Source organism: Hemicordylus capensis, chromosome 3 (assembly GCF_027244095.1).
Source record: "Hemicordylus capensis ecotype Gifberg chromosome 3, rHemCap1.1.pri, whole genome shotgun sequence".
Taxonomy (NCBI): domain Eukaryota; kingdom Metazoa; phylum Chordata; class Lepidosauria; order Squamata; family Cordylidae; genus Hemicordylus; species Hemicordylus capensis.
This window is the reverse complement of record NC_069659.1, coordinates 37,943,963-37,967,949: the sequence shown is the minus strand read 5'-3', so window position 1 is coordinate 37,967,949 and position 23,987 is coordinate 37,943,963. Positions and strand designations below refer to the sequence as shown.

At 44.9% G+C, this 23,987-nt stretch overlaps 1 protein-coding gene across 7 annotated transcripts in view; it reads left to right on the top strand.

The window, feature by feature from the left end:
- The window catches only part of USP12 (ubiquitin specific peptidase 12), a 57,416-nt gene that overhangs the window by 394 nt on the left and 33,035 nt on the right, over window positions 1-23,987 (top strand). Inside the window, exons 1-2 of one of the 7 annotated variants that reach the window (XM_053307462.1) lie at window positions 12,060-12,200; window positions 23,696-23,776. Coding sequence is in view for 4 of the 7 variants with exons in the window: in XM_053307460.1 (XP_053163435.1) it covers window positions 14,162-14,209; window positions 23,696-23,776 (129 nt within the window). In the remaining 3 variants the exon portion in view is untranslated. Of the gene's footprint in view, window positions 1-12,059; window positions 12,201-13,752; window positions 14,210-14,420; window positions 14,688-23,695; window positions 23,777-23,987 lie in introns of those variants that run through there. The other 6 variants (XM_053307460.1, XM_053307458.1, XM_053307457.1 and 3 more) reach the window with 6 other exon arrangements.

Below are 23,987 nucleotides of genomic sequence, written 5' to 3'. Positions count from 1 at the left end.
TGAGGGCTTGCCTCTCTCCTGCTGTTACTCCTCTGCAACTGGTATTTAGAGGCACCTTGCCTCTGAACCTGGAGGTAGTCAATAGCCATCAAGACTAGTAGCCATTGATAGACTTTAGTTTTTATAACTCTTTAGTTTTTAGTTTTTAAAATAATATTTAATTTGAAATTTAAACTATAATTCTCATTGTGGTTTTAGCTTGGATTTTTAACTTATTTAACTTAATTTGGTTAGTTTTATTAGTCTGATTTTACATTGTAACTATTTTATAAATGATGTGAGCTGCCCCGAGCAGTAATGTACTGGAGGGGCAGTGTATAAATATTTTAAATAAGTAAATAAACTTGTTCTCCATGAATTTATCTAAGCCATTCTTAAAGCAATACAAGCTGGTGGCTGTCACCATATCTTGTGGCAGAGAATTCCATAGGTTAAGTACTTCCTTTTGTTGGTCCTAAATTTCTTGGCAATCAGTTTCATGGGATGACCCCTGGTGGTTCTAGTGTTATGTGAGGGGTGGGGGACAAAAAAACCTCAGTGATAGAGACTGTGCCTTGTGTACAGAAGGCCCCAGATTCAATATCTGGCATCTCCAGCTTGGAAGATGTGGGGGAAATAACTGCCTTGGGAAACTGCTACAAGATAGAGAAGACAGTACTTGGCAAAATGGACCAGTAATCTGATATAGTATATGTTAAGCACTTTAGTGTTTGTACAGTATGTTGGTAAGCAGCATTCATACATATTGCAATAGCTTCTGCTTCTCTGAATGATTATTTACTGTGGTCTCTTGAAAGACAGCTATAATAGTCTTTGCCAGTGGGATCTGATAAAGATTCATACGAGCTGTCTGAAAGGGGCACCTACTGACATCTGCTATATTGTCAGGGAAGTGTAATCTGCATGGAGTTGTTGCAGCTTTAGCAACCTGTAATAGCCAACGATGTTGTCTGCACTGCTGCAGGTCACTATACCCGAAGCACATAAATCTGAAATGGTTCTGCCTCCCTTCTGCTGGAGGCAGTGTTGCACAGGAGAGGTAGGTAGGAGTGTAGACTTGGTTTTGTGCCTTAGCCAGGTTTGTGGGCCTCTCACGCCTAAGAACATAGAAACCAGCACCCCCTAGCAAACCCAATGTGCTGCTGGACTCCAGCCTCTCTGGGGAAGCATTATGGAACTAGACTGATATCAGAGAGAAGATTTGGTTGTGTGAGGCAGAGAGGACAGTTGATTCTTGTCTTAATATAAGCTTTTGTCTATGAAGTCTGGGACTTAAGGAAGAGCATGGCAGCTCAGAGAATGCTGCCATGCAGTGTTTCTCAAACTTTTTGGAGTCAAGGACCGCTAAATTCTTCGTGCAGAGTTTCAAGGACCGCTACATTCTTCATGCGCAGTTTCCCGGACCAGCAGTTAGTAAAGGGGTTTCAAGTCTGTCTATCTATCTCTCTATCAGACTTCTATACTGCCCCAAACATGCATCTCTGGGCAGTTTAGAATGAAAATAATATAAGCATTAAAATAATTAAATTTGGAATCTTTTGCAAACATGGAATATTAGGGGTTCTTAACCTTGGGTCTCTCAGTTAAACTCCCATAACCCCCAACAACAATGGCATTTGGCCATTATGGCTGGGGATTATGGGAGTAGAAGTCCACCAATGTCTGGGTACCCAAGGTTGAGAACCCCTGAATCTAGAAGCCTGGGTGAACAAATTTGTCTCCAGTATGTCTTCAGTATGTGCGGGGTGGGGGTGGAGGTGCTTCTGATTACTCAGTGGAGAGGGTATGTTGGGCCATTAGAAAAATTCCAAAGCTACATGGGGCCAATGAAAACAACATACAAGCAAGCCCCACTGATGCAAGAGGGAAACAGTGCTCCCTCTCAAGGCACCTTGACCACAACAGGCAGCTGGGTTTCAATCAACCAACCTTTGGCTGCAAATAATGAGCATGCAAGAACCAGCAGCCCTTCAAGTGGCGCCCACTGCCATACTTTTTCCTCCATGCCCCCGCACCGCATACAGTTTGAAGCTGTAAAGATAGGGAATAAGATAGCTGTAGGAAGATCTCAGCAGCACATGGAGGCAAGGCACAAGAAGGGTCCCATGCCTCCGTGATACTCTTCCTCTTCCGTGCCATGTGCAAAATTGATGAAGTGAGTGCCTTGATTTCAGTTTGCGGGGGGTTGACTCCCAGTCAGGGACCGGCACTCAAGCCTTCGGGGACCGGCAGCGGTCCAGGGACCGGTGGTTGAGAAACACTGCTTAAACTAACAAATTCATTGTGACAAGAACTTTCATAAGAAGTGATCTTTATATACTGGAACATCTGAGCAGCTTGATAGTGAATGATCCTGTGTATTGTGTATATAAGTGATGGGCAGCTGCATTGGTATGTATGTTGCAAGCAAAGTCCACGTCATGAGAGCATGAGAGGGTATGACTCCAGTGTACACTTACAGTGTATATGAGAGTATGTTTTCAGTGTGCACTGAAAATCCTGCAATCTTGCAAACTTATTTCATTGACTTTTAATAAAGTTAGGTTAAGTTTTTAAAAAGGAAAAAAAAAGAGGCTTAGTAAGCATCTCAGAATTGACTTTATTGCATCCAACCCATTGTCTTGAACAGTGAAAACTACTGTGTAGGACTGTCAAGCTAATATAGTTCCATTTGTGTCAATTAACTGTTTTGCTTTCAATGAATTGATAGCCGAGCTGGTGATGTGAGATTATTTACAGTTTCTGTTGACAAAACCCCTGACAGCAGAATAAGTTTCTCCTGACTAAACAACTGACAGGTCATTTATTGTTGGGAAATTCAAATTAAACTCATTGTCTGAAGCAAGGGATGCATCTCTGTTTTACAGCAAACCTGTCAGCACATTTTTCACAAGGGACAGCTCTGATTAAAAAGCTGATTAAAGCCTACATTTCAATTCTTGATTTGATTGATTGCTTGTACTAGTTATCTTAATAATGCTTTCAGTCCCCTTTTGGTGTGGGAATGGTTCCCTACCATAGAGAAACCAAGGAATAGAACACCCATGTTACTCCATAATGTCTGTCCAGTGTGAGATTTACAGAAAGGAATGCTACACTGCTTTCATATATGGAACATAGGAAGCTGCCATATACTGAGTCAGACAGTTGGTCCATCCAGCTCAGTACTGTGTATACTGACTGGCCACAGCTCTCCAAGGTTTCAAGCAAGAGTCTCTACAAGCCCTACCTGGAGATACTGCCAGGACATGAACCTGGGGACCTTCTGTTTGCAAGCAGATGCTCTACCACTGAGCTATGGCCCCATCCCTATGGGCAATCTCTTACAGCAAACAGTATTCACATGTAATTACCCATCCAAATACAAACCAAGATGCTCCCTATTTAGCAAAGGGGACAATTCATGCTTATTACTGCAAGATCTGCTCTCTTCTCCTCATAGGAGCTGAAAGATTACCAAAAACTAGCCCTAGATAGAAAAATGCTAAACATTATTGCCAAGGAATATATATTTATTTTATTAATGTATTAGTTGCTTTTCAACGACAACAAACCACTCTGCAAAAGAATTAAGTGAGCTGTTTGTTGCAAACTGAGTAGTCATTTAAGCAATAAACGGTAACTTGTATAGGATACAAGCTAAATGTCCTGTAGTTCTTGTTGTGTTGTGATGCCAAACAATAGTACTGAGCACTAATGTGTGAACAATGGCCAAGTGGATTGAATCTGGTCCTCAGTGGTGCATTCATAGTTAATATAAATTCTATTATTAGATATAACCAGATGTGACTTTTATATTAGCGGACTATCTGCCATTGCATAGGGAAACTGCAAATTTTCTAGGGGAAACAATATTTCAAGAAAGGAAGCAAATCAAAGTGATTGTATTTTACTCTTTTTGATAACAAAGCCAGCATTGTTCAAGAAATGATTACAGCAAACATAAGAATAGCTCTATGGTCAGCAAAATGCAACAAGCTGCTACTAGTATGTTTTTATTATACATTAAAAAAAATCACCAGCCATTAGCACTGCATCTGATATAGGTTTTTATTTTACTACACATGTAGCACAATCCTAAGCATGTGAACTTAGAAGACCCAGACTGCATAGATACACAGGCACTATTGATCTAGGGTCTCCCTCAAATGTGTAGTTTAAAATAGGTCTGACATGACATCATCACTGTATTGTTTACCTGCCTCTGCTCCGCTTGGCTGCTACTTGCAGGAGGACAGTAAATGTTAAAACAATGATGTCATATCACTCTTTTTTTAAAGCTACATGTTACCAGGGAAACCCCAGTCTGCAGCACCCACTCATCTCCCCTAATATGTAGTCTGGGTCTCAACTACACTTTCAACAGAACCTACTCATTATGTGTGTTCAGGAGTATGCCTAAATTCAATAACATTTGTAATTCCAGTGATCAGTTGGGGTCTAGAAATCAGCTTGATTTGCATGTAAACTTTTTAGAGCCTACCTTTTTAGGGTGGAATTTATTCCATACTTGCACTGTAGAACTGCTCTCACAGTTTCCTGTGCAGAGCAGGGGCTGGGCTAGAACTGTGTTTCTCAATGATTTTGGAGTCATGGACCGGTACATTCTTCATGCACAGTTTTCCAGACCAGCAGTTAGTAAAGGGGCCACCCCACTCGCCTCTACCCCCACCCCCAGTGATGTCATGCATAAAGGGGGTGAGGCTGAGGGTCCACGGAGCCCAGGCAAGCTCTCCAGAGCTCATTTCTAGGCAGGCAGCCCTCGCTACTGGATAATGTTCATTTCGCTTCCTCAAAATGAACATTATCCAGCAGTGAGGGCTGCCTGGAAATAAGATTCAGAGAGCTCCTGCTGGCAGCCTTCGCCAGCCCAAAATTGGGTTGGGTTTTTTTGCGGGGGGTGGGGGTGGTTTTTATTAGTGATGCCTCACGGACTGATACCCAACACCTCGCAGACCGGCATCGGTCAACGGACCAGCGGTTGAGAAATACTGGGCTAGAAGACTTGCGGGGTCCCTTCCAACTCTAACAATCTAGGATCCCTTGAAATAAAAGTGATGGTGGTTTGTGAAAGGTTGGATTTACCAAAGTAAGTGGGAATTTTGCCTTGCTTCACCCGAGGCACGATCCTACCTGTAAGCTTTTAATTGCTAATTTTGTGCAGTGCAATCTTAGGGTGGTACTTTTAATGCAGAAATCCAGAATCCCTGAAAAATCGTGGTCAAAGTTCTGTCCTCAGCACTGTGCCTCACCCCACACAAGTCGTCCCCGCCTGCCCATTTCCAGCACCATCTACTTTTCAAAAATGCAAATTAGCTATTGGGACAACTCATACTATGCAAAAGCCAATCTCAAACCTGTTTTTAAAATTTTAATTCCAACTGAGCATTACTATGGAACAGGGAATCTAAACAGTAGTCAAACCCTAATAATGTATCAGTAGAAGTGCAAGATGAAGGACCTTAGTAGAAGCAATCAATTCCCAGCTTCATCCCATGAGTCAAACTGCTGGGAACTACTACATGTAGAAGATCCAAGCCACAGATTACTTGCAAAGCTTCAGCAAACATTGTGAGGAGAGGGTTTATGAGCAAGGATGTTATCAGGTGGTAGCACCTCTGAGCATATGTGTCTGGAGGGGGGGCAAGGGAAGGCAGTCCCCCCATTGAGCCAACCCCATTGAATTCAATGGGGCTTACTCCCAGATAAGTAGTGGGTATAAGATTGCAGCCTTTGTTCTTCCCTAGAAAAAATCCTACGGACGCCTCTATGCATCAGCAGAATGTTTTTCTGCCATTACTGAGTAACTGAAAATAGTCTATAGATATCTGATGCGCAAACAGGATCTCTTTTACAAAGCTTGCACTTCTTCAAGTGTCTAATTGCTAAAAGGTGCCAGTGGTGAACAGCTCTCATCAACTCTGTGCTGCTTCATTTTCATCAGCAGCCAGTAGCAGCTGAAGAAATTAAAACTATTATCCAGTTTCCAAATGACTGATAAACTAAATGAGGCTCCTTTCCTTCCTCCATTAAATCTGTCAGTGTGGGGAAGAAAAGAAAGAAGAGAGGCTTTATTCTCTGGCCATTTGGAGAATCGAAACTGGTTTCAATCTTTGCAGCTGCTTCACTGTCAGAAACCATGACTCAAAATTTAGACCAAGCTGCATTGTGCTTTAACTTCTAAAATAAGGATCTAAGCTCAAGAATTCAAAAAAGAAGTCAATATGTGCTTTATTGACTACAGGAAAGCCTTCGATTGTGTCGACCATGTCAAGTTGTGGAATATCCTTAGGAAAATAGGCGTCCCAGAACATCTCATTGTTCTCATGAGAAACCTATACACAAAACAAGAAGCCACAGACAAGAAGGAACATGGTGAAACCTACTGGTTCCAGATCAGCAAAGGAGTAAGACAAGGCTGTATATTTTCTCCTTATTTATTCAATTTATATGCTGAACATATACTGAGAGAAACTGGATTGGAAGAAGATGAGTGTGGTTTTAAAGTTGGAGGAAGAAACATCAATAACCTGTGCTACACTGATGAGACCACTTTACGATACTAGAAGCCCAGTTAGATTATATACCCAAAAGGAGAAAAGGTACCACTAAGTCAGGAGGATGCCAGCATGGCTAACAGGTACCATCAAGGAAGCCATAAAAGGGAAGAAGACTTCCTTCCGAAATTGGAAGGACTGTCCAAAGGAAGAGAACAAAAAGGAACACAAACCCTGGCAAAAGAAATGCACGGTGACAATAAGGGAGGCGAAAAGAGAGTTTGAGGAACATTTAGCTAAAAGCATCAAGGGGAATAAGAAAAACTTCTTTAAATACATCAGAAACAGGAACCCTGCCAGGGGGGCAGTTGGACCATTAGACAATGAGGGAGTGAAAGGGATTATTAAGGAGGATATGGAGGTTGCAGAGAAGCTAAATGAGTTCTTTGCGTCCGCCTTCATGGCAGAGGATACTAAGCATATACCTGTTCCTGAACCAGGCTTATCAGGAATGGAGGCTAAAAAACTGAGTCAGAAGTGATGATGATGTTCTAAACTGTCTGGAAAAACTGAAAACTAGCAAATTGCCCAGGTCGTATGGCATCCATCCAAGAGTCCTCAAATGTGAAATTGCCGACCTCCTTGCTTAAATATATAATTTATGCCTACAATCAGGCTCTGTACCGGAGGACTGGAGAGTAGCAAATGCAACACCGATTTTCAAAAAGGGATCCAGGGGCGATCTGGGAAATTACAGGCCGGTTAGCTTAACATCCATTCCAGGTAAACTGATGGAAAGCATCCTCAAGGATAAAATTGTAAAGCACCTAGAAGAACAGGCCCTGCTGGGAGAGAACCATCATGGCTTCTGCAAAGGTAAATCTTGCCCCTCAAACCTTCTGGAGTTCTTTGAGAGTGTCAACAAGTGTGTGGATCAAGGTGATCCAGTTGACATAGTATATCTGGACTTCCAAAAAGCTTTTGACAAAGTTCTTCATCAAAGACTCCTGAGGAAACTTAGCAGTCATGGGATAAGGGAACAAGTACATGTGTGGATTGCTAACTAGTTGAAAGTCATTAAACAGAGTGTAGGTATAAATGGAGAGTTTTCACAATGGAGGGATGTGGGGTCCCCCAGGGATCTGTACTGGGACCCATGCCTTTTAATTTATTTATAAATGATCTAGAAGTAGGGGTAAGCAGCAAGGTGGCCAGATTTGCAGATGATACCAAATTCTTTCGAGTAGTGAAATCCAAAACGGAGCTTCAAAAGGATCTCTCCAAACTGGGTGAGTGGGCAACAAAATTGCAGATGTGGTTCAATGTTCGCAAGTGTAAAGTGATGCACATTGGGATGAAAAACCCCAGCTTCAAGTATATGTTGTTGGGACCTGAGCTGTCAGTGACTGACCAGGAGAGGGATCTTGGGTTCATGGTGGACAGCTCGTTGAAAGTGTCGACAATATGTGGCAGCTGTGAAAAAGGCCAATTCCATGCTAGGGATAATTAGGAAGGGGATTGAAGATAATACTGCTAATATTATAATGTATTATAATATTATAATGCCCTTATACAAAACTATGGTGCAGCCACACCTGGAGTACTGCATACAATACTGGTCACCACATCTCAAAAAGGACATTGTAGAACTGGAAAAGGTGCAGAAGAGGGCAACCAAGATGATCAGGTCTAGAGCACCTTCCATATGAAGCAGGGCTACAACACCTGGGGCTATTTAGTTTAGAAAAAAGACGACTGTGGGGAGATATGATAGAGTTCTATAAAATCATGTGTGGTGTGGAGAAAGTGGATAGAGAGAAATTCTTCTCCCTCTCATATAACACTAGAACCAGGGGTCATCCCATGAAATTGATTGCTGGGAAATCTAGGACCAACAAACGGAAGTACTTTTTCACAGAACGCATAATCAACTTGTGGAATTCTCTGCCACAAGATGTGGTGACAGCCAACAACCTGGATGGCTCTAAGAGGGGTTTGGATAACCTCATGGAGAAGAGGTCTATCAACGGCTACTTAGTCAGAGGGCTATAGGCCACCTCCAGCCTCAAAGGCAGGATGCCTCTGAGTACCAGTTGCAGGGGAGTAACCGCAGGAGAGAGGGCATGCCCTCAACTCCTGCCGTAGGCTTCCAGTGGCATCTTGTGGGCCACTGTGTGAAACAGGATGCTGGACTAGCTGGGCCTTGGGCCTGATCCAGCAGGGCTGCTCTTATGTTCTTAATTTGTGTAGAGAAAGCATGGTCAGAGGAGGAATGCTCTTACTGGCTGTCTCTACCCGTAATGCCCCTAGTGGCCAATAGGGTTGCTGGTGCTAAGAGTAGATGCCATCGGGAACTGCATCTTGTAATGAAAGTTAAGGAGCACAATGAATAAATGGGACTACGATTAAATGTAAAGAAGACAAGATTAATGGCAACAGGTAAAGCAACCAGCCTCAGAATTGATAATGGAGTCACTGAAGTGGTGGATAGTTTCTGCCTTTTAGGATTGACCATCAACATTCAAGGATCCAGCAGTCAAGAAATACGCTGCAGACTAGTACTTGGTAGGGTTGCAATGAAGGCCTTGGAAAGGATATTTAGATGTTGTGACCAGGGATGTGCACGGAACCAGTTTGGAGCCCCTTTATGGGCCTCTGAACCAGTTCACTCGGCAGGCTGTTCCGTCGGTTCGATGGCGGGGGGTGCATCTCTAAGGGTGGGGGAGAGTGCATTTACCCCTCCCACCGAATTTCCCCCACCGGCACTCAATTTCGTTAAAGCATCTCAGGGTGGCAGCCCCTGCCGCCCCCTCGCTGTGTCTCTTATGGAAGTAACCATGAGTAACAGTCGTGTGCGCACCCACCCACAACGTGCATGCACTCGTGCCCAGCGCATGCAGGAACATCCATTACTTCCAGTTACTTCCAGGAGAAGCGACGATGGGGCAGCAGGGAGGTACGCTGCCGCCCCAAGGGGCTTTAACAAAACGGACCGCCAGTGGGGGAAATGCGACGGGAGGGGTAAGTGCACCTTTCCCTGTGACACTCTATGGATGCAAAAACAGGACTTTGAAGAAGCAAGATAGAAAACGTATTGATGCTTTTGAACTTTGGTGCTGGAGAAGACTTTTGAGGATACCAGGGACTGCCAGGAAAACAAACAAAGGGATCATAGAACAAATCAATCCAGAATTTTTGCTCAGAGTATCATACTTCGGACACATTATGCGAAAACCCAGCTCCCTCAAGAAGTCCATAATGCTGGGGAAAGTTGAAGGAAAGAGAAGAAAAGGTCGACCAGCAGAAAGGTGGATGGACTTGATTACGACAGTAATAAATGCACCATTGAGAGACCTTAAAGGCCAAGTTGAAGACAGATCATCCTGGAGAGAATCTAACTATGTATTCGCTAAGAGTCGACACCAAATTGACAGCACTTAGTCAGTCAGTCAGAGGCATATTTAGGGAAAATAGCACCTACGGCAAGCACTGAAATTGCGCCCCTGTCCAAACATCTGACACCCATCTTTCAGATAACTTTACCATAATATCAGCTCAAAAATACAACTCCAGACACTTTCAGAAGAAACAGGTTGTAAGCAACACACACTTGCATAAACACACGCATACAACCATGCATGTGACACATATGTGCCAGTTGCCTTCCCAAGGAAACGCAGCACATCCATGTGCTGGGCATGCTGCCTCCATAGAGCTAAGCAATGAAAGCTCTCTTTAGCAAATGCTCTGCCACATCAGCACACCTCACTACAGGTTGCTGCCTCCAAGAAATTCAGGGATGGGGTTTTTTTCTGTCCAAACAGCTTTTGCCTTAAAGGAAGATGGTTGCAATGGGAAATCCTAGGGGCCCCAAACAATCTGAAATTATCCAGCAGCTTACAATAGGCTTGGATCCAGCATCCTGATCAGGAAGAAGGTGGAAGTTGCAGCCAGTCACAGAACAGCAAAACAGTGTGATATTCAGTTTTGTTTTGTTTTTTAAAGCACCATACAAGTTAAAGGCAGGCACTTTCCAAGTCTGAAATAGTGATGGGTCCAGACCGGTCCGGAGGCCATTGTAAAGGCTCCGGTTCGGACCTGGCTAGTCCGGTCCGGGTGGAGAGGGTTCCTTTAAGGGCGGGGAGGGTTTACTTACCCCTCCCGCCGCTTTGCCCCCTCCAGCGCCCGTAGTTACTGTAGAAATTGGGGCGGCAGGATACCTCCCTGCCGCCCCTTCTGCCTCCTCCTCATTGCGAAAGGCTGCGACAAGCCTTCTGCGCACGCGGTGCGCGAGCTTCACGTCTCCCCGACGCGACGGGTAGACCGGGCCTCCGATCACCGGAGGCCCGGTCTACCCGGCCTCGTCCCGGCGGGTAGATCGGGCTTCCGGCGATCGGAGGCCCGGTCTACCCGTCGCGTCGGGGAGACGTGAAGCTCGCGTGCCGCGTGCGCAGTTGGCTTGTCGCAGCCTTTTGCAATGAGGAGGAGGCAGAAGGGGCGGCGGGGAGGTATCCTGCCGCCCCAATTTCTACAGTAACTACGGGCGCTGGAGGGGGCAAAGTGGTGGGAGGGGTAAGTAAACCCTCCCCGCCCTTAAAGGAACCCCCTCCACAGTGCCGGACCGCAGCTGTGCGGTTCCGTGCACACCCCTAGTTTGAAATCCCACAAACCTTATAATCAGATTGGCTGACAATATGCAGATAAAGATAGAGCTCTGTATAGAGAATTAAACAGCATGCGAGTGAATATTTCTAGTTTATTCCTTGCCTCTCCCCGCCACCCTTGAGTTTTGCCAGCTTACAAGATATTAAACCAACATCTTTTTAAGAGATGTTTTGTCCACTAATTTTTGTGCCATTTACATCTCTTTTTTAAATGCTAGGGTCCCTTGCCAACAACTTTGAATTAGGGAAGTGCACGAAAGGTTGTTCGGCACGGTGGGGGTAGGGCTTTAAGGGCGGGGGAGAGTGTACTCACCCCCCGCCCACCGCATTTCCCCCGCCAGCGCTTTCGGAATTAGAAGCCCCTCGGGACGGCAGCATTCCCCCCTGCCGTCCCGTTGCCCCCGTCGGCTGGAAGTGGCCGGAAGTCCCGTTCGCGCGTGTGCCCGTCATGCGCGCGCGCGCGAACGGGACTTCCGGCCGACGGGGGCAACGGGACGGCAGGGAGGAATGCTGCCGTCCCGAGGGGCTTCTAATTCCGAGAGCGCCGGCGGGGGAAATGCGGCGGGCGGGGGGTGAGCACACTCTCCCCCGCCCTTAAAGCCCTACCCCCGCCGGCGCCGAATCGCCCCCACCACCCGAAACGTTTCGGCGGCCTTTTCAATGGCCGCCAAAATGTTTCGGGCTCAAGCCTACTTTGAATTCTTCTGACTACCTAGATCAGGGAAAAATCTAGACTTGGGTCTTGCAGAAGCCATTTGAGCATGTGCGGTGGCCATTTTTGTTTTCAGCAGCTTTAAATATTTTTTAATAAAAATGGCCACCACACATGCTCAAATAGTCCCTGCGAGGTCCTAGGCCTTGCAAGGCCTTCTGAGCATGTGCGGCAACCTCCAAAATGGCCACCGCACTGATCTTTGTAGACCCAAACTGGCCTGAAAATTAGCCCAAGACAGACTGCGGCAGCGATCCAAGAGGCCGGCGGGAGGAACCTTTGCAGTCCCGCCTGCAGCCATTAGGAAGCCCCCTGAAGGAGCTACAGGTAATTTTTTTTAAATTTTTTAAAATATCTGCGAGTTGGGGAGTGGGTGGGGGGGCAGCATGGCTTTGGCGCCCCCCCAGTGGTGCCTAGGGCACGTGCCCTGGCTGCCCCCCCTAGTTTCGCCTATGCAGTCAGTCAGTCAAGTTCAAGACTACCAAAAAGCCATGCTCTGTTCCTCTGATCCCAGGAGTGGGATGAGCAATGAATGAAAGTTCTATTCAGATATTATGTTTTAGAGGTATTTGTTTTTGTCTGAATAACTGTACATGTGTTCATTTTAAAAGTGAACCCAGGTACAGGCCACCTCAAAAGCAGGGTATAGAAGGAAGTGAACTACTGTATGTGCATTGAACACAATCTGTGAATAACTACACTGAACACAAGATCTAGTCATGTGTACACAGACTCAGGGGCGTAGCTATGGGGGAGGGGGCCCATGTTCACCCCTCTTTCTAGCAGCCCTTCAGAGTGAGGGAGATAATGAAGAAAATTGGGAGCGGTGGAGCTGGGGGCCCCTCATTCGCTCGGTGGCCTCTCATTCGCTCGGTGGCCTCTCATTTGCTCGGTGGCCTCTCATTTGCTCGGTGGCCTGGGTTCTTTGAACCCATTTGCTCAATTATAGCTACACCCCTGCACAGACTGTATGTGCACTGGACATAAAGAGTGAATAGGGCTACTGCACCTGTGGGAAGGCACTTGCCTTCAGAAGATGAACTAGAAGGTTCTAGGGCTGAACTGTGGTTCAGACGAGGGCTGGGAATCTATGCACACTTGCAACCCGATCCTGTGGGTGTTTGTTAAGAAGGTAGTTCCTATCCAGCTTACTGGTGGATAGTTTCCTATCCCGTGCAGCTTGTTTCCAGTGACTGCTCCTGGTGTCTAACTTGTCTGTCTTTTAAGATTGTGAGCCTTTTGGGGACAAGGAATAATCTTATTCCTTGTCTCTCTCCCCACACCCTGCACACTTATTCCGACATCCCTCCCGTAGCCATTGCTTGGGTCTATCTTATCTTTTTAGATTGTGAGCCTTTTGGGGACAGGGATCCAGCTTTATTTCTCTCTCTCTCTATAAACCACTTTGGGAACTTTGATTGAATAGGGGTATATAAATATTCTTCGTCGTCATTGTCATTCTATTCAGGCCTTCTCAACTTTGCCCCCTCGCCAGCTGTTTTTGGACTACAGCTCCCATAATCCCCAGTCATGGTGGCTAATAGCCAAGGATTATGGGAACTGTAGACCAATATCTGCAGGAGGGCTGAAGTTGAGCAGCCCTGCTCTATGTAAACTGCTCTGTGAACTTTCTTGTTGGAAAAATGGTGAGATAAATAAATATATGTTCTGATGAATATGATGAGACCTGTTCCCAGACAAATATTTATGCCTTACCCAAAAGCCATGGTGGTGGAGGATGTTGGGATTTGTAGTCCAACAACATCTGGGGACCCAAGTTGGAGAACCCCGGCATTAAGCACAGGCAATATATGTGTGGCGCTAAGACCCGGAAAAAGAGGGAGGCAGCGCCAGACCGGAGAGATCTGATTGGCTGTGCTAGGGGGGCCTGCCTGCCGCTTGTCCCACGGCGCTAGGATCCGGAAGGAAAGGTGTGCGCGCGGCCGCAGCACTTGTGGGCGGAAGAGAGGGGTCGCCGGGCCGGCTCGCGCACTTGTTGGGTGTGATTGAGCGCGCGGGGGTCTGAATGCCAGGACGGCGCGAGGGAGGGTGGCGGCGGGTGGGCGGGGCGCGCGCGCTTGTCCTCTGGTGGTTGGAGCAAGTGCTAAGCGTAGTTTCGTCAGGCGGGCGGAGACCTTGGTGTGTGCCGCTCTGAGCAGCTGGCTAGAGGCGGCGCCGGGCGGGCGGGCTGCCTGCGGCTGCTTTCCTTCCTCCTCCTTCTCCTCCTCCGGCGGGACTCCCCCGGCCCGGCTCAACGTTGTGATTGGGTGGAAGATGGCGCTGCGCGGATGGAAATCCTAATGACAGTCTCCAAAATCGCCTCCATCTGTACCATGGTGAGACGAGCGGGTGCTTTCTTCTCTCCCGCCCCTTCGGGCTGATGTGGGGAGTAGTAGTGGGGGGGAGTCACTCTGGGCAAAAGGATAACAAGGAGCAGGGTGGGGTTAATGTGTGTGTGTGGGGGGGGGGGGGGTTCGGAGGAGGTGGAGCCTGCAGGTGGGTGGGTGGGTCTCTGGGTCTGCTCGCGGCGAGGGGTTGCGGTGGGGAGGCAGTCTGACTGACGCTGCAACTTGGGCACGCACGTCTGCGTGGAAGGGTGATGATGTGCCGTGTGTAGGGCACCTGGAGGCTTGCAGCTCGAGCCTAGGCGTGTTGAATCTGCCCCCCACCCCGGGTTCAAGAGAGGAGCTTCTTCGCAGATAAGCGCCCATTAGGATTGCTGCTTCTGCTGCTGCCTTGTAGTGAGGAGGCGAACCTAAAACAGGCATGTGAAGGGTGAGCTAGAACGATGTGAGGAGGACCACCGGGAGAGGAGTGAGTTGAGTGTGTGTGTGAGAGAGAAAATTGTCATTTTAAAATGAAATAAGAGGCATGCGTGGGTGGGGCGGGGTTTAGGAGGTGGGCCTTGAGATACGTGTGTGTAGGAGATAATTGGCACAGCAAATGCATAGCTGCTGTGGAGGAGTATAGAGTTTAAAGCTAGGAAGATAGCTTTGTTTCCTTGTCTTGCACACTGGGAAACTCCACTGGAATGACTTGCTACAAAAAATTAGCACAACAAAAGAGACTGTGGTAGCTTAAATATGAGTACATGCATAGTGGCATAAGTGTTTGTGCCAGGCAAGAGCCTGCCTTGTCGAACAGGGTGCGTTGCCCTTCTTGCTAGATCCTCATTTGAATTGGCAGCTTGTATCCAGATTTGATTTCTATGTAGGTTTCATTTCCTTATAATTACTTGAGGAAAGGAGGGCAGGATCAAAACTAGTGTTAATCAGCTTTAGAGGACACAACATTGATGTCAAAGTATGTTAGCACTGACGTACAACTTAAGTATCTATGTAAGAGACCAACAATGAGGTTCTTTGAAACCACAGAAAACCACCTGAGTAATTAAAAAGCCCTCTCAAGGAGGAGTCTTCTGAAACTTATTTTAAAGTGTCTATGAATGTTTATTCATAACTGGTAGGTGTGCTGAGTTTTTTTTTTCCTTTTCCTATTCCACCTCAACAGACCTAACTTCTTAGTTTAAAGATAAAACAAGACACCATTTCCCCTTTGAAAATGATACACAATTCTTGTTAGAAACCAGGTGCAATAGGTCAAACTCAACCGGGGCGGGGGCTGGGGAGCTACAGAACACTGGTTCTGAATATTGCAAATGTCTCCTTATCTTTATCTAGTTGATATATGGCGCTTATCTATTATAGTTCTACAAGTCTGAGAGAATTGAGGAGCTGGTGTTTGCACTGACATGTCCTTGATTGTGAGAGTAGCAGTCACTGGTAGGGATGTACACAGACCTGTTCGGAGGCCCTTTTATGGGCCTCCGAACCAGTTTGAATGTCTGGCGGTTCAAATATTTTGGCGGGGGTGGGATCACTTTAAGGGTGGGAGAGGGTGCACTTACCCCTTCCTCTGCTTTCCCCCCACCAGCGCTGGCTGGAAAACCGGTCCGACGGGGCGGCAGCAAACCTCTCTGTCGCCCCGTCGGATCTTTGGACCAGAAGTAGGCAGAAGTAGCAAGCATGCACATACACGTCAGCGCGAGCACACACATGCTCGCTACTTACGGTCCGAAGAGCGGACAGGGCAGCAGGGAGGTACGCTGCCGCCCCGCTGGACCAGTTTTCCAGCCAGCGCCAGTGGGGGAGAAACGGAGGGAGGGATAAGTGCATCCTCCCCCACCCTTAAAGTTATCCCACCCCCGCCATCAAACCGACCCCTGCCTGTACTGTGCACATCCCTAGTCACTGGTATCTCTTCCTGCCCTTCCCCCATCAAAAAATCATTCCCCTTTATTCAGCTTTCCATACACTATAGCATTTTCCCACAAAACTTTCCAGTATTTTGTTCTCCATTCTCCTTCCTTCTGGTTTACTATTTAAAATGTCCCTCTCCCCTTTACTTTTCCTATACATTTCAACCACCTCCATTTCCTGTGGCTTCTACCCCTTCCATTCTTCTTTTAAAAGTGCATGTTAGGGTATCTTTTCTTTGCCTTCATTCTCCAGGAGATTCCCATGTGCTTTTGCAAGATGGACAGGTACTTTAAGGAGCATAGAATCCTTTGTTGCTCCCTTTTGATTGCTTTTCTTCATTCCTAATTACCTTGACTGACAAGAATGTGTTCCTATCCTTCCTTAAACAGTTACACTAGATCCAGTGGGACATTACAGTTTTTCCTTAGGAGCAGCTTCATCTCTCTTGGTGTTGTGGAGACTTGATTGTCACGTTACTGAAAACAGGTGTACCCTTGATTACCCTGAAAAGCAGCTTTAGAATCTGTATAATCAGTTTAGTAGAATACACTTTAGTAGAATTCAGTAAGTATACTTACTGACTGCATCTGTCCAAGACTTGAGTATTTCAATGTTGCTTCTCACCAGACATTAAGCTTAATCTGTAGGTAAACAAAATGTCATTATTATTTCCCCTGTCTTAACTGGAAAAAGAAGAAACATGGTTCTGGGCTGCTGCATTTGTGGACTGAGCTTTGCCCAGATGCCTCCAAGAAAGATCTTTTATTTATTTATTAAATGATCAAGTTTTTTTGCGGAGTAGGGGTTTGAGGGGAGCAACAGGAATGACTTCCCACTTAGTGCCCTGGTGACCTTCGTCTTGTCATGCAAACAGTTTCATAATTGCCATTAAAATACAATTGTAGGATGGGGACTTTATATGATGGGGACAGCCTTCCTGCAGGAGAAAAGCTTTTGCTGTTTTTTTTCCTCTTTAAAGGGAAGGATGTTCTCTAACTGTGGAGGGGAAGGCACAAGTCCTCAGGAGAAGGAAAGGTTGAAATGCATTGAGAATGAGCATTTTGGGGATTTATTCTTGCACAGGCAAAGGAAATTGTATTTGACAAAGCAAGAGGTGGAAGGCAGCGGCAGCCTACCAAATGTGTGCTGAACTGAAGAGGCTTGTAAAGTATTGATAGATTAAACAGAGTTGTGAAACATCCAAAATGGAATTCTGAAGGAATCTTAATGACACATCTCCACAGTAATATCAATTACTATCTACAGCAGTGTTCTTCATTGCAAGTGGTGGCCCCATCAATCCTAAATTTGACCCTCTGACTAATTGTTTATTGGGCCTGTGTGAAGCTTTGGTTGAAGGTTCTACGCATTTCCCCCTGGCATCATGCAGAGGTGACCATTTTCACTGTGCAGTGCTGGGCTTTGCCAACCACCATGGGGCATGTGTTTCTTGAATGGAAATTGAGCCCTCTTGGGCCCCAGCACCATCTTGGAAGTTGTGCAAATCATGTTGGGAAGTGCAGCCCGTAGAGCTCTTAAGAGAGGGCCCCATCTCTCTTAAAAAGCTCTCTCAGTACTGACAAAAATACAGAAGTATGCAGAGGTCAGCACTGTGGGAAATGGTTGTTATACTGAAGGTTTTTTGCCAAAGTGGCCCTTGCTTGAAAAACAGTGAAGATCATTGAGCTACAGTATATCGTCACAAGGTCTGTTTTTCAGAGTTCTAATGTGTGAATTACTGTTAGATTTAGGAACTGGTAAACCTGCTAACTTGGCAAAGAGGCACATTTTAACGTGGTGATTCTCTTTATTTAGCAGGGGGAGAGTAACTGGCCCTATCCACCCCCAGCACAGTACCTCCAGTGACTCTTGCTGGTATCTATCTTATGTTTCTTTTTAGATTGTGAGCCCTTTGGGGACAGGGATCCATCTTATTTATTTGTTATTTCTCAGTGTAAACTGCCCTGAGCCATTTTTGGAAGGGCGGTATAGAAATCAGATAGATAAATAGATAAATAATGCTTAATTGATTTAGTAGGGTCACTTCACATGATTCGAGAAAATATTGCTTCAGAAAATATGTGGGTGGCACACTAGGGAAACACATGGGCCCATTTTCTTGTAATAAGTGAAGCAACTCTCAAGATACCAATTGGGCATGAACAGAATCTCTTATTGCTTAGTTGCATTGCTAAAGTGGTTATTTTGAGTTGGCCCCTTGGAACCAACCAAATATATGTGGTAACTTGTTCATCATGATCTTGTGCTCAAATCTACAAATCTACAGCCCCTATCATCCTTTACAGATCCAGATCTGGAAAAGATAGTGGGTCTCATTTTGACATTGCAGTTGCACAGTGCCTTTCAAATGTAGTGGCCAGACAACCTCCAGTCTTTCTCCCAACCTTGGAGGTGTGGAGAGGGTGAGGATCAACTCTGCATTTGCTCTGGTCTTTTTGTGTTTCCTCCAGCACTGATGGGGGAGTGTGACCCCTGAATATGGGGTTAATGTTGGGCAGTTGAGTATATCCAGGATTGCATGTTCAGCCTCTTCTAGATGGGGTCACACTCCCTCTCAGGGAATATATTTGCAGATTGGGGGTACTTGACCTAGCTTGCTACTTGATATTTAGGTGGTGTCTGCGCCCAGGGTTGTCTTTCATATGCTTGGTGCACCGGCTGGGTCCTTTTCTGGAGAACAAAGGCCATGATGCATGCTATGCTAACCTTTAGAGTGATTTGCTGTAGCGCGCTTACGTGGACTCTTGAAAATATTCATATACTCCAATTGGTGCAAAATGTGTCTGCAAGATTCATGACTGTTCATAGAGGCCATACAGACCAATTGCTTCTGAAAAATTTACACTAGCTGCCCATATGAGTCTAGGCACAACTTAGAATACTGATTTTAATTTCTAAGGCTTTAAACTGGGGCCAACCTGTCTTGAGGAATGTTGCCTCCCATATTTCCCCAAGTGCTCTTAAATCATCAGGGGAGGCCCTGCTGGTGGTTCCCTCACTTGTGAAGCCATGCACAAGGGCTGAGCTGCATGACTTTGGCCTGCCAGCTGTTTTGGACTACAGCTTCCATCATCCCCAGCCACCATGTAAATAGTCAGGAATTATATTGGGTAGTCCAACATCTGCAGGAGTGCTGAAGTTGTGCAGCCTTGCACAAGGGCATTAAAATGTTTGTGGTGGCATCATTGCTTTGGAACTCTGTCCCCAGGGATGCATGCTTAGCTGACCCTGCTTAGGAAGGCCTTTGATTTCTGAAATTGGTGAAGTGTTCTGAAAACAAATAAAAATTCTTCAGGACATGCAGACTTTATTCAGGCCTTATATTTTCCAGTCCAAAGTATGGAGATGAAGAACATGCTGCAGGCTCACATGCTCATTGCTTCCCTCGCTCCCTCTTACACATGGATTGTGTCATAGCATGGAGAAGGGAATCCATGTGGTATGAATGATCGTCATTTCTCAGACGATCTTAATAGGCAGTGGGGTTTATGAAAAAGGCATTCTCTTAAATATCTTGGACTAAGCCGTTTAGGGCTTATTATAGCTAATAACCAGCACTTTGTATTTTGCCTATTGGCAGCCAGTGTAGTTCCTTTTAAATGGGTGTAATATGATCTCTTAGGGCAATTCTAGAGACCAACCTGGCTGCTGCATTCTGTACTGACTGCAGTTTCTGAACTACACACATAGGCAGCCCAATGTAGAGTGCATTGCAGTAGTCAAGTCTGGATGTTACCAGCATACACACCACTGTTTTAAGGTCGTTTATCTCCAGAAATGGACGTAGCTGGAGAATCAGCTGAAGCTGATAGAAAGCACTCTTCTTGACCACTGCCTCAATCTGAGAAATCAGAGATAGGTTTGCATCCAGAAGTACTCCCAGACTATGTACCTGCTCTTTCCAGGGCAGCACAACCCCATCCAGAACAGGCAGATCTAGACCACTTCCTGAGTCTTGACCTCCCACAATGAGTACATCTGTCTTACTTGGATTTAGAATCGGTTTGATCTCCCTCATCCAGCCCATTACTGCTTCTAGCCAGGCATTTAAGGAAGTTAGGTCATTTCCTGATGAAGCTGACATGGAGAAATAGATTTGGGTATCATCAGCATATTGATAACACCCTGCATCAAATCCTCTGATGATATCTCCCAGCAGTTTCATGTAGATGTTAAAAAAAGCATTGGAGACAGTATGGAGCCTTGTGGGTCTCCATACTGGAGCTCTTGTTTTGAAGTGCAACAGACACCTACTCCCAACTCTTTCGAGCTCTTTCCAGAAGGGTACCATGATTGATGGTATCGAAAGCCGCCGAGAGATCCAAAAGGATAAACAGATTCACATTCCCCCTGTTGATTCCTAATTGGAAATCATCCAACAGGCCGACCAAGGCCGTCTCAACCCCATAGCCTGTCTGAAAACCAGTTTGAAATGGGTCCAGATTATTTAGGAAAGTCCTGCTGAACATAGAGGGCCTTGCTTCTGAGTGACAGTTACTTGGCTACAATCCTATGCTCAACTAGGACTGACTTCTAAGAAGCCAAGCATAGAACTGAATGGTACATTGCATGTGGTGCTGCTGGTTATGATACCAGTGTGGGGGTGGGGATTCCTTTTCTCGGCCAACCCAGTTGGATACTTGCATGCTGGGAAGACTGTTTTCCCTACAACAGAGATGCAACCTTAGAGGGAAGAATCTGTATTTTCCCTCTCCACACACATATGCACTTAACAAAAAAGTTTCAAGTGCATGGTGAGTTTCAGAAAAAATATTCTCTATGCAACCTTAATTTGTATAAGCCATCTTATTTATTTGTTATTTCTCTGTGTAAACCGTCTTGAGCCATTTTTGGAAGGGTGGGGTATAGAAATCGAAATAATAATAATAATGTGTCATATTTCTATCCTGTTTTTCTGCCCCCAAAGATTAGCCCGTAAGTGGCTTATAGCAATTAACATACAATGCAAAATGCTGCTGGGGAGGGGGTTATCATCTGGGTGATCAGCATTTTGTTGTTTCTTCTGTCAGTATCCTAGCAGCTCAGACCACTCTGGGGAAACAAATTATCCAATCATGTTGAATTCACCATCTCTTGGCATCCCTTACTGAACACAGCAGCTTTAGTTTAAACAGTGTCATCAAGCAATTTGTCATATTCTAAAGTTGTGTGAAATGAACTGTACAGATTTATCTGTAATGACCATGGTTTTATATTTAGGGTCTTCTGCTGATTTGCAGCTTCTGTATAACTTGATGCTGTTAGTCTAATTTAGAACATCATTTGCTTCATCCTCCAAGTAATATATTTTGTAGAGTAGAGCAAATTATTCAGATGACATCCACCAATAGAAATCTCCCTGCAGGGTCACCAAGATAGCCAATGTTTTATTAGACCTTTTGGTTAAAATTTCAAGCAGAGCAAATTCTGGACTTGCCATTTGTGTTTTGAGTTCATAAAATATTTCAACATCAAATGCTGTTTCCATAACAACAAAATTTCTTATACATCTTATAGAAGGATATCTAGGATCATTTATACAATACATCTTGCAAGTGAAAATCATCAATATGAACCAAGTAACACTTCTTACATGTTTCTTTTCTCCATCCTGTGTTTGTTTTTAATTATGTTAATTTCAGTTATACATCCCAATGTAAGCTGTTAATGTGGCTGACATCCACTGACAATGCACACACAATAGGGAAGGTGTGACTTTTGTTGAATTGTTCTTCTCTCTGCAGCCCACTGAGCCTTGCAAAAAAATATCTCTTGAGATTTAAGGGACCTTCAAGGACACATTTTCTGAAAGGATTGGCTCCAGAGGGAAGGGGAGATGGGCAAAAACTGTCCCCGTGTTCTGTGTGCAAAACATATTTCAGCACATACAGCAATATGTCACCTATATCCTGTTAGCTAATGCTTCAGACATGGGAATTAGGACAGTTCACCATTTTTTAAATTTATTCCAATGTTTAAATTTATTCCAATGTTAAATTTATTCCAATGTCACCCAACATTGTCTTTAGCTCTTAGCCACGCTAACACAAATTCACCCTCACACTAAAGCTTTAGTTGATGAATATACTGTTGAGCCTAGCAGTGCTAAAGAAATGGACTTTAATTTAGTGTGATGGTATAATTCCACAATTTCATTAAATAACAAGAGGGTGAAATGAATAACAATGTGGCATTGAATTGTGTATGTGGTCAAATTTCTTTAAAATCTTTGCAAGAGTATTATATTAAATCCACCACACTTGCATTGGTTCCAACAAAGCATTAAACTGTGTCCTTTGTGATAGTCTGTGAAAGCAATCAATCAATTTATTACAGCCATAGGCCATACAGCAGTCTGTGAAAGATTACTTCCAAAGTAGCAAACTCTGTCTATGACCCTGAAGAGTGCATTAGTTATAATCTTAGTTGTGGTGCTGCAACATGAGCCCACTCTGTATAATTATTAAACGGAATGGATTGAAATCATAATTATAAAAACTTTCCAACTTCCTGGATGGAATGCCTGAGGAGGCAGAAGGAAATGTGAATACTTCCAATAGTTGTGGGGAATCTTGCCTTCTCTGGGTAAGACAGATAGCAGGGAAACCCATAATCTTTCTCGGAAGGTGGGCTCAAACACTTTCAAGCCAGACTGTTAGCTCTGCCATACTAGCAGTGTTACTTAAAGGCATTGTCTGGTTAGTGAAGAATTTCAGGGCGAGGCATCTGCTTCCAACAACTTTGATTGAGTATACAGCACTCTGACTTTTGAACTTCTGCATGTTTAGATAAACTGATATAATTGATTGTCAAGGATCAGGAACTTCTGGATATTAGGATTGTAGCCTTTCTATGAAGTTTTGAGAACTGACACTACTAATCTTTAATTTTCACTATTTTATTGAAGTGCACCTCTGCCAGCATTCTGCACATGCAGTGTACCTAAAGAAGAAAGAACTCCAGCTTCCTGATTCACATATTTGGCTGCTGCAACAATGGAATCATCTGTTTGCAACTTAATAGAGCAGTGATCTTCACTGTTTTCCAAGCAGGGGCAATTTTGGCAAAAACCTTTCAATGTGAGAGCCATTTTAGACTGTGCTGCTGTCCGCACTGTGCTTTGCTCAGTGCTGGAAGGGCCCTTTAAGACAAACAGCCCTCTGTTAAGCATTCTGGGAGGAAAGCAATTGGAAGAGTTACACTTCCCAGCTCTCTGTGCATGCCTTCCTATATGGTGCAGGAGCACAAGAGGGCTTTATTTCCATTAAAGGAGCCCACCAGAACTGGGGAAAGTGCAGCACTGTACAATGAGAATGGTAGTCTCTGCATGGTGCTGAGGGCCTGTGCGGCATATTTAGCTTTAGCTGAAGTTTTGCACAGGCCTGATAAACAACTAGCCACACTTTGGTTTGATGGGGGCCACCACTGACTCCTGGACCTTACAGTGAAGAACACTGGAATAGCGTTTACACTATCCAGGCAATAACCCAAATAGAACTTCTCTTAACAATTATTCGTAAATGGTAAACTTTCCCCCCACAGGGCGCTAATGCCTCAGCCTTGGAGAAAGAGATTGGTCCGGAACAGTTTCCCGTCAATGAACACTATTTTGGATTAGTAAATGTAAGTACTGTATTTTGCTTGCTCTGAAATATTATGTGAATAGAATAGTGTAATATATTAAAAGTAATGTATAGAAGGACAAGGATCTGAAATGGCTGCTTGCCTGTGCCTATGCTTTCTCTGGATCCAGAGCATAGAGAAAGTATAGTTATAGAAGTTACTACAGTCATTTCTTTAAAGTAACATACAATATATTGAAATATATCCAGTC